Genomic DNA, 11,354 nt, shown 5'->3' with positions numbered 1-11,354 from the left:
GCAATTCTAGTGAGCAAACAGAGCCAATGATTTGTGAAGCCTAGCCTGATTTCTGAGAGAGTTACACTCCAAGGACAGGTTAGAGGTGGCAGCAAGTGACACCTATATCCCAGCCAGACTTGGCGAAAATTTGACAGGGTAGGTACAGAGAAACCAGATATCACCCCTTTCATGGCTGACAGGGAGTAGATGCAGGTGCAGTTACAACATTTAAAAGACATTTGGACAGGTACTTCAAGAGGAAAGGTTTAGAGAGTCATACACAGGCAAGTGGGACTAGTTTAGTTTGGGGAACTGGGTCAGCATGGATGAGTTGGACCGAAGGGTCTGTCTCTGTATTGTATGACTCAGACTCCAATAAACAAAGTTAACATTTCAAATCCAACAATATCCAGTTGTGATGAAGTCACTGAACTCCCGTTAACTCTGCTTTCGTCCCACCAATGCTGTTACACTTAGATGAGAATAGATTCCCTACAGTGTGGAAATAGGCCCTTCGGCCCATCAAGTCCACACAGAACCTCTGAAGAGTAACCCACCCAGACCCATTCCCCCTACCCAATATTTACTTGCTGAGTTTCTGCAGCAATTTCAGTTTTTGTTGTAAGAGTCAGCTATGTTGTACAATCTGGAGTCACACGTAGGTCAGACCAGTTGAGAACAGCAGAATTCCTTCATTAAAAACATATCAATGAACCAGGGGTTTTTTTTAAAAGAAGAAGAATTGGTGATAGTTTGGCGTGGCTTTCAGCCCAGATTTAATTGAAATCACACCAACTATTGACGTGAGATTTGAAGCTGTGCCCTTTAAGGGTTTGCCTCGACCTTTTCCCCCACACTTTTACGAACCATTGTTCATCTCATTGCTCTGCCAACACAACGTGCGCGCGCGCACACACACACACACGCGCACACACACACACAGAGACAGACAGACAGACCAAGAGACGGTTCAGGTGCTATTGGAATTTTTTTATTATTGCGTGAGTGAAACAATTAAAAAAAATAAGTGACATTTTCTTCAAGAAATGCGATGACTATGAGAGAGGGGAAGAATACTGATTAAGAGAGGGATGCAGAATGTGCCAATCCCTCATGAAATAAACAGCACAGGGGGAACTAAACCGGGACAAGGTGGGGTGGGGGAACAATGAGTCGGTAAAAGGGAGATATGTTACTGAATCTCAGTCCTGAGATGAGCTCCTGTGCTCTGGGCAACTTGTATCCAGCTATCAGCAGCACGATTAAGATCAAACAGGCTAACACATCCTCATGTCTGTTACAACAGGGAGCAGCTTTCAATGGAGTTAAAGCCTCTCTCACAATGACAGATGCCCCGTAAAAACAAGTTGGGATTCCCATCATTGACATCAGTAGACCCACGCTGAGCAAAGCTTTTCTGACCTCTCGCTGCTGAAGGAGGGGAATGGGAGCAGGATATTGACTCTTTTCCCCACTCCTCCAGACTCCCAGCCCCACATTTCATTGCTTCATTGATCTTCCTGTGCTTTTGGAGACCACGGAATGCAGTCATGCTCCCGGAGAGATGGGGGCATCTTATTGCACTTTAAGACAACCAAATAACTTAATGATTCTCTATAAATTAACAATTAGTGGGTTATAGTGACATGACTGGAAATGATAAATAACAGGACAGCACATAATGGCTACTTGCTGGGATAGATCAGATTGGTCACCATCTATTAACCACAATCAGGTTTTGGTCCAGACACACAGTATATCATTAACAGGTACAGCACACAGCAAACCCTAACACTCAATATATTCTGCATGGGATTAAATTTAGTGCTCTGTTTTAAATTTCTCTGTCTGCTCACAATTTCTTCTAGAAACACCAGACGTTTGGTTAGAAATCATCCTATAAATGAGGTGACAGGGATGGTTTACTCGGCGAACGGTGACTTCTCTCATTGGCTGTGGGGTGTTGAAGCCTTGGACGCAGTCTTCGAGAAGCTTCACAAAAAGAACAAAATTCCAGTCAATTTCAGCTTAAACCTTTCAGTTACACAGAGAGAGACAGCCCCTTCAGGAACTGTATCCCAGTGAGAGACAGTCCCTTCAGGAACTGTATCCCAGTGAGAGATATCCCCCTCTCACTGGGATACAGTTCCAGAAGGGGCTGAATGTCATTTCCTCCAATTCTTACTTGAGGCACTGACTATTTCCTGAGTTTCAAACCAACTGTATCCTGGCTGTCTGTACTCGCTCCAGGAAACTATGCTTTATGCTGTGCTGTAGTCACACTGAACCTACTTCACCTCACCCAGAATTTACTCAGCTTCTAATCCTTTCTAGCACAGCTGTGTCCTAAACTCTGGGCTTTTCCCCTTCCCTCAGGGTTTAATCAACACACTCAATCCCCACACCAGTGAATGTGGTTGTGAACTGTGGTGTGCCATTTCATACAGTGGGTGGTGGTGCTGGGGAGGGCCAGGTACTGTAACTCATTGATGCTCCAATTGATTCCATACCTTGAGGGAATGATGATGTGGGTCGCTATAGGAGGTTGGCAGCCCATTGTCACACGCTATTGCACATACAGAACACGGAGAGCCAGCCATGGGCCTCAGCACTCTGTGTGTCGCTGATTTCAGACCCATACTGTCCTCGAGCTCACTCTCGGAGAGCTGCTGATCCATTATTAACATCACCCATTTTCCATCTCGAACATCACCTGACCCTGCTCCTGAAATCCTCAGCCATGCTTTAGATCCCTGAACACTGAAGTATTCCAGCTCACAGTGAGACTGTGCTGCTCTAACCCTCACCAATCTCCCACTCTGCTGACTGACTGACTGACACAGAAACAGCAGCAGCAGCAGCAGGCCATTCAGCGCACTTACAACCTGACTTTATAACGACACTTTCCTGTCTGTCACCATCCACCCAAGCCCAGAATTGTCGACTCACGTCCCAGTAAAGACCTAGCTAACCCGCACTTTGAATAAACTTTGAAGGCCCATTTTCACCACCAACAGCAGAAGAGGATTCTACACTTGAACAACCTACAGAGAAAAAACATTTGCCTCATCCACATTTTAAAAGAATATCTTTTCTTCTGAAACTCCACTCCCTAGTTTTGTTCCTCTGGACATTGTGGTGCTGCTGGAACCAGGAGCCAATTTAAAAATTCTTACCTATTTCGGTTACCTCGCAGCCCCCTCCCCATTTCGGCAATCTCTTCTTTAGTCTCACTTCATTTCTCACCACTTTCAAAGATCCTTCCTAAAACCTACCTTTGTGGTTCTCTGTTTGAATCGTTTCTTACTTGCCTCAAAGCCAATGGAATAGCTTGGATTTAGCTGTAAACGTCAAGAATGAGGGAGCCCACATTCAGTGCAGACTTATCCACCACAGAACCAGATCCTTCTGCCCAACTCCCCCATACTGACTAGGTTTCCAAAAGCAAACTAGTCCCATTTGCCTACATTTGGCACATATCGCTCACAACCCTTCCCATCCACGCATCCAGATGCCTTTTAAATGCAGTAATTGTACCAGCCTCCACCACATCCTCTGGCAGCTCATTCCATACACGTACCACTCTCTGCATGAACATGTTGCCCCTTAGGTCTCTTTTATATCTTTCCCCTCTCAATTTAAACCTATGTCCTCGAATTCTGGACTCTCCCTCCCCCCCCAAACCCAGGGAAAGGACCTTGCCTCTTCACCCTCTCCACAAGTTTATAAGGTCACTCATCAGTCTCCGATGCCCCAGAGAAAAAGACCTAGCCTATCCTGTTTTTCATAATTCAAACCTCCCGGTCTCAGTAACATCCTTTGCAGTTTAATAACATCCTACAGCAGGACAACCAGAATTGTACACCGTACTCCAAAAGATGCCTTACCAAAGTCATGTACCGCTGCAACATGAAATCCCAACTCCTGTACTCCGTGCTCTGACCGATGAAGGCAAGCGTGCCAAGTGCCTTCTTCACCCCCTGCCGACCTGTGACTCCACTTTCACCCCTGCACCCCTCGGTCTCTCTGTTAGATAACTCTGCCTAGGGCCCTACCATGAACAGTGCAAGTCCCTGCCCTGGTTTGACTTACCAGAATGTGACACCTCTGCCATTCCTTAGCCCAATGGCCCAGTTGGTCAAGATCCCATTGTACTTCTTCACTGTCCATTTCTAGTGTCATCTGCAATCTCACTAACCATGCCTCCTGTATTGTCATCCAATGACAGACAATAGTGGAGCCAGCACTAATCCCTGTGACACACAGATGGTCACAGGTGTCCCTGTGTGAACAACAACCCTCTACCACCACCCTCTATCTCCGCTGTGTAACAAATAAGGCTGAGGTCTCCAGCATCGCAGATACCAGTCTTCAGCTAATTCCATTCACTCCAAGTGATGTCAAGAAACAGACACTGGATACTGTGAAGGCTATGGGCCCTGACAACATTCCAGCAACAGCACTGTAGACTTGTGCTCCAGAACCTGATGCTCACCTAGCCAAGCTGTTCCAGTCCAGTTACAACACTGGTATTTACCTAACAACATGGAAAATTCTTCAGCCACATCATGTACATAAAAAGCAGGACAAATCCAACCCAGGCAATTACTGTCCCATCAGTCTACTCTCGATCAGTAAAGTGATGGAAGATGTCATCAGCAGTGCTAGAACATGGATCATTACAGCGCAGTACAGGCCCTCAATGTTGCATCGACCTGTGAAACCAATCTGAAGTCCATCTATCCTACACTATTCCATTACCATCCATATGCCTGTCCAATGACCATTTAAATGTCCTTAATGTGGCAAGTCTAGTACTGTTGCAGGCAGGGCGTTCCACACCCCTACTACTCTCTGCATAAAGAACCTACCTCTGAAATCTGCCCTATCGCCTATCACCCCCTCAGTTTAAACCTATGTCCCCTTGTGCTCACCTCACCATCCAGGGAAAAAGGCTCTCCCTGTCCACCCTATCTAACCCTCTGATTATCTTACATGCTTCAATTAAGTCACCTCTCAACCTTCTTTTCTCTCTAACGAAAACAGCCTCAAGTCCCTCAGCCTTTCTTCGTTAGACCTTCCCTCCATACCAGGCAACATCAGAGTAAATCTCCTCTGAACCCTTTCCAAAGCTTCCACATCCTTCCTATAATGCAGTGACCAGAACTGTACACAATACTCCAAGTGCGGCCGCACCAGAGTTTTGTACATCTACAGCATGACCTCATGGCTCCAAAACTCAAACCCTCTCCCAATAAAAGCGAGCACACCAGATGCCTTCTTAATAACCCTACCAACTTGGGTGGTAACTTTCAAGGATCTATGTACATGGACACAGAGATCTCTCTGCTCATCCACACTATCAAGAATCTCATCCAGAACTCTTTATTCCTGTTGCTCCTTCCAAAGTGAATCACCTCACACTTTTCCACATTAACCTCCATTTGCCACCTCTCAGCCCAGCTCTGCAGGTTATCCATGTCCCTCTGTTACCTGCAACATCCTTCGTCACTCTCCACAACTTCACCGACCTTAGTGTCGTCTGCAAATTTACTAACCCACCCTTGGGTACATGGATACGCCAACATCTTCAAGGTCCTCCCTAAGCCCCTCACCATCCTGACTTGGAAACGTATCACCATTCCTTCACTGTCACTGGGTCAAAATCCTGGAAAATTCCCTCTCCCTAACAGCACTCTGGGTTTACTGACATCCTGAGGTCAGGGCAGTGGTTAAAGGCAGCAGCTCACCAATTAGGGATGGGGAGTAAACTCTGCACCAGCCAGAACACCCACATCCAGGAACAATTTTTTAAAAAAAACTTGCTTCGACTTCTACACTGTACCATGGAAACCCAGAGGCTCCTGTCCAACTCTGTGGCAGAGAATATATACTGTAAAGGATCCCACTGACTAAACACCCCAACCAACCAGGATCTGGTGTGGACGCAAACTGTTCCATAGGTCAGAAACATTCGTTAAAGTTACACATTGCTGGATATTTAAACAGAATATAACCCAGATTTACTGATAAACATTGCTGAACATTATATTGTATAAAAGGTGCTCTATAATACTTGGATCAGATTGGAGACAGTCTGTTGTACTTACAGCTAAAAACAGGAAACTGGTGCTAGTCATCAGTAGCTGTCAGTCCCCTCACTGGACCATTTAATATCATCTGGAGGGAAGTGATGGAATATACTCGTCATTGGCAGCTCTGTCAACATGCCCCAATCCCCACTCCCTCCAGTCACCAACACCCCCTGCAATCCCCCCCCATCTCACCCCCCTCCCCCACCCCCAATAATCGGAGGGAGGGGGTGGTTATCCGTGGCTCCGCGGGGGGCGGGGGGGTGAGAGGGTGACACTGATTGAAAGCTCTGGCTCAATCGTACCTCGTCCAGCTCTTTCTTAGTTTCCTCCTCCATACGTCGGATGTCATCCATGGTAAGTTCAATCCACCTGTCCATCCAACAGAACAGCTGCCGGTGGAAGACTGTGAATAAACGCCTTTCTTGCTGCTCTCACAAAAAAAAACAAAAAGACCCAACAATCAGAAACTCCAGCCAGACAACTACCTTTTACGTGGAGGTTGCTGCATCACCCCAGGGTCAGGCACTAGCCCTAGCAGAAGCACAATGATGCAGTTGGTGCTGACAAGTTCTCAGTTTGTATTGATGGGCTGCAATAGGGAGGGTATTAGCTCCCTGGGAATGACAGCACAGGAAGAGGAGACCACTGAACTCACTGTATCAGTGTGGTTTGTTGTGAAGCCTATCTAGATAGCATTACGAGTTATAAACGCTTGTGAATTACCACTGAACTTGTGCACTGCTGAGAAAAAAGGTAGTTTGTTGAAGTTTTTCATTTTGCACGTACCAGCAGAGTTTGCCAGAGACAGCAGTGTGAAGGGAAGACTCCACGTGGGGAGAATACTTATTGATTGGTCACAGCCCAGAGTGGAGCTCAGTGTTGGTCTTCCTGTTCACCCACTCACCTTCTGGATAAAGCTCTCCACTTTACTCTGAAGGCCCCACCATTTAAACTTCACGGTCACCAGTTTGTAAGCACACATGTGTGGCCAATCTCTTCTCTTTGCCAGTTCTTTCTGTAACAGAATGGAGAATAAGCTTCCCAATGAGATCCGTTGCAGTAGAGCGTTAAATGAATTTACTCTCAGGCTTGATGCATTTACAAGGCCAATATTTGATGCCCATCAATGACAGACCCAAGAACAGATTAGTAAGACCTCTTCATCCATGGGCTTCGATGGAACTGAACATCTTACAGCCACTTGTACCTTATAGACCTTTATATCCAACCCTGCCCTGGAAGTGTTTGATGGGCAGAGTGCAGAGAGTAGTTTACTCTGTGTCTGACCCTGTGCTGTCCCCATCAAACACTCCCAGGCAAGGGACAGTATAGAGGAGGCTTTACTCTGTATCTAACCCCGTGCTGTCCCTGTCCTGAATAGGGTTTGATGGGGACGGTGCAGAGGGAGCTGTCCTGACAGGGTTTGATGGGGACGGTGTAGAGGGAGCTGCCCTGACAGGGTTTGATGGGGACGGTGTAGAGGGAGCTGTCCCGACAGGGTTTGATGGGGACGGTATAGAGGGAGCTGTCCCGACAGGGTTTGATGGGGACGGTGTGGACAGAATTCTATGTCTTCTGTTTTCTCATCTTGTTTGAATATACATTTTAAAAACCCATAAAAACACTAGGAAATGTCACAACCAATCACATCAATTTACTGAAAAGTGATCACATGCTACATACCTTCCAATTAGGGCCCAGTTTCCCACGACCTGTCTTGACAGACTTGAATATTGCGGGATCCTCCTCCAGTTTGTAATCCTGGTGTAATGACAGAGAGCTGGTTAGGCTGGAAGCTGGCAGAGGTTTCTAGGTGAACATATAGCCCCAGCAGAATCAATGAGTGATTTGGCATAGATCGAGGCCAATCAGCCCCTCATGTATATCCTATCTCTGTTTGATCTATCTGCCGTCCTGCTCCTTCTCCAAAGACTTTTAATAAGTTTCCCCAGTTCTGAATTGGAAGTTCCCATTGAATCAACTTACACTATCCTTCCAGCCAGCAAGTTCCAGGTCACAACAATTCACTGGGTTAAAGAAAATTAAAATCGCTCCTTTCCTTTCTGCTTCTTTTGCCAATTACCTTAAAAACTATGCCCTGTGATGACCCAGCTGCTCGCTCCCAAAGGAAATACTGAGAAACAAATTACTCTATCCAAGCCAGTCCTGATTTTTAAATTAGGAAGGCCAATGGCATTTAATCACCCGAGGAGGAGTATAGAAAAACAAAGATTGTTGCTTCAATTCCTATTGGATGTTGGCAAGGCTGAAGCTAGACAGCAGTGCACAGTTTCATTCCCCTTCCCCAAAGATATACTCATCAAATGGAAAGCACAAGGGAGATTGTCAGGAATACTTCCTGCAATGATGGGACAGTCTATAAAGAAATTGAGGAGACCGCTTGACAGTGTAGAAGAATGGGAGATGATCTCGTTGAAGCAAAAAGATTCTTACAGAACTCGACAGGTTTAGATACAGGATAGCAACCTGTAGGTGGAGAATCTAGAACCAGGGAATACAATCTCCGAATGACAGAGCAGGCCATTTAGGACTGAGATGAACAGGGATTGCTTCAATCAGAAGGTAGTGCATCTCTGGAACTCTCCACTGCAGAAGAAGCTCAGTCTGAGTACATTCAAGGCAGCGATACGTATAATCCTCAGCCATGACATCAAAAGGATTTGGTGCTGAGGTAGATGGTCAGCCATCATCCACAGTGACAGAGCGCATTTGAGGGGCTGAATGGCCTACGCCTGTTCTTATGTTCCAAAGTTACATTTCCATCAAAGGCACTTTTACATCTCCCTGCTTTCTTTCCTCTGCCTGAAGAACAATCCCACCTTCTGCACAGAACCGAAGCTAGAATGACTGGGCAGCTCTTTCAAGGAGGTAGCATGGCAATGATGGGTCAAGTGGCCTCACGAAGCAGGCTTGAGAAGCTCCAAGGTCTTCACCTGCTCCTGTTTGTTATGTTGTTCTGGTGGTGGCCCCGGTTGGATTTTGTCTTGCGTTTGGCTGCTGGAACCTGTGACCCATCTTGGCAACTAAGCTTGGGCAGGAGGAATAATGCCCACTTCCAAATCTCTGAGAGTCACCCCCCCATTGCCAGTCTGAGAGCCTCAGCAAAACCCTTCTACTGGCAAATACTTGGGAGAGTTTCCTAAATTGCACAGGCTGACTGGAACCATTACTCAGTTCGAGTTCAGCTCGAATCACAGCTGATTACCATGGTGTAACCACCATAGAAAATACATGAAGCTAGCTCTGTGCTGTAGGTTTATTTGAATAATAGGCGAAAGTGGGTACTGCAGATGCTGGAGATCAGAGTCAAGATTAGAGTGGTGCTGGAAAAGCACAGCAGGTCAGGCAGCATCCGAGGAGCAGGAATTCCTGATGAAGGGCTCCCGCCCGAAACGTCGATTCTCCTGCTCCTCGGATGCTGCCTGACCTGCTGTGCTTTTCCAGCACCGCTCTAATCTTGACACTTACTTGAGTAATATCTCACTCCAACCCGTAGAGAGCACCAATGCACAACCTCTGATAATCTGACAAAAGGCACAATCAGTGCCATCTGCTGGCAAGTACCATAACGTACAGAAAACTGGGTCTTCAAAACCAAAAACATAGTGATTCAGGGAATCTGAAATCTAAACAAAAACGCTGGAAATACCCAGCAGCTCATGACTGAGACACAGTGGTAATGGAGCAGGCCTCAAATTAATACCAAAATTCAAATTAATCGCAGTCAATCCTCATCCTTAAGATGTAGCCCCCTACACGGAGCTAGGTGTGATGCAATGAGGGGGCACTCCCTCTTACATCTGGATTCAAACACTTTGGGCTCAAGCCCCACACTAGACACTCTGACTTGCAATCAGGACTATACATCAAAACTCAGCGCCGAGGGAGGGCCAGCGCCGAGGGAGGGGGAGGGCCAGCGCCGAGGGAGGGGGAGGGCCAGCGCCGAGGGAGGGGGAGGGCCAGCGCCGAGGGAGGACTCCACCTGATCGCTCAGCAGAGCACAAAAATCCTGCTGGGTGCACAGGTCAGATTTTATCCCTGAATGAACAACCCTAATTACATGTTTTTTTTATTGGCTCATTGATCGCCAGTGGGAGCTTACTACGTACAATACGGCTGTCGCATACTTAACATTGGAATGGAAAGTTTGATCTCGAAAACTCAGTGAAGGTCCTGTAGATATGGACCAGACTGACACTGTCTAATTAATCTAAAACCTGTAAAACAGAAATACCTGTTTACCCCGATCGAGGCAATCTGTTAACTAGCAAACCTCTTGCTGATTTCAGGCAGATCTAATGTAAAAGCATCACTGAGTTACAGAACAAAAGCATCTCTTTCACATCAGTGCGTCATCATTGGAAAGACTAAAATCCAGAGAGGCTGTGACCAGGAAGGGAAAGGGAAAACCAGAGCTCAGAGAATGGCTAGGTCAGTGCAGTGGACCTTGCCCTGATGTTACCTCACCAGGAATTGCTTGGCGTTGAGATGAGAAGATAAATTGACAAACTGAAGCACAGCATTCACTCTGAGGGAGCTCGCCTGGGATTCTACCCAGGAACCAAATTTGGAAGTGTGGCTTCAGAGGCTTCCATTCCATATTTTTATTGCAAATGCGAGGTGGCTTGCTAATCTAGATTATTGTAGGTGCATCTTAAACGGCTCAAATGGTATTTTATCAATTCCAAATTTTACACTTGCTCCTTTCCCTCAGAAAGCTAAGGCCAGATGGGTCAGAAAAACTGACTCACCCTTGAGTGAATCTGGCTCCGGTCAGCGATGTCTAAGTGAACAATTTCAACATTTTTCCACGTGTTGGGATCAAGGCCATGTACCTGCAAGTGAGGAAACACAAACAGGTAACATCAAACAGGTACAGTACAGGTGGGGACAGGTCTGTCACTGTATAACATTGGGGGTCAGTACTGGTGGGGACAGGTCTGTCATTGTATAACACTGGGGGACAGTACTGGTGGGGACAGGTCTGTCATTGTATAACACTGGGGGACAGTACTCAGGGTTTTAGGTCTCGCTGTATAACGCTAGGATACAGCACAGGTGGGAACATGTCTGTCAGTGTATAACGCTGGGTTACAGTACACTTGGGGACAGGTTTGTCAATGTATAACACTGGGGTACAGTAAGGGTGGGGACAGGTCTGTCACTGTAAAACACTGGGGGACAGCCCTGGTGGGGACAGGTCTGTCACTGTGTAACACTGGGGGACAGTACTGGTGGGGGCAGGTTTTGCTGTAT

General features: G+C 46.6%; 1 protein-coding gene across 1 annotated transcript; it reads right to left on the bottom strand.

Moving 5' to 3' along the window:
• Positions 1 to 957: 957 nt before the first annotated feature.
• LOC122547808 (phosphatidylinositol transfer protein alpha isoform-like) lies at positions 958 to 10,963 on the bottom strand (the record flags this gene model as incomplete). Its single annotated transcript, XM_043686388.1, has 6 exons — positions 958 to 1,974; positions 6,093 to 6,162; positions 6,380 to 6,502; positions 6,982 to 7,092; positions 7,761 to 7,838; positions 10,850 to 10,963. Coding segments are annotated over 5 exons (474 nt in total), but the record flags the coding sequence as incomplete, so codon positions are not given.
• Between the last annotated feature and the right edge of the window lie 391 nt (positions 10,964 to 11,354).

Source organism: Chiloscyllium plagiosum, unplaced genomic scaffold (assembly GCF_004010195.1).
Source record: "Chiloscyllium plagiosum isolate BGI_BamShark_2017 unplaced genomic scaffold, ASM401019v2 scaf_2382, whole genome shotgun sequence".
NCBI classification, from domain to species: Eukaryota; Metazoa; Chordata; class Chondrichthyes; order Orectolobiformes; family Hemiscylliidae; genus Chiloscyllium; species Chiloscyllium plagiosum.
Note: the sequence above shows the minus strand (reverse complement) of the source record. Positions and strands in the feature narration are given on the sequence as shown.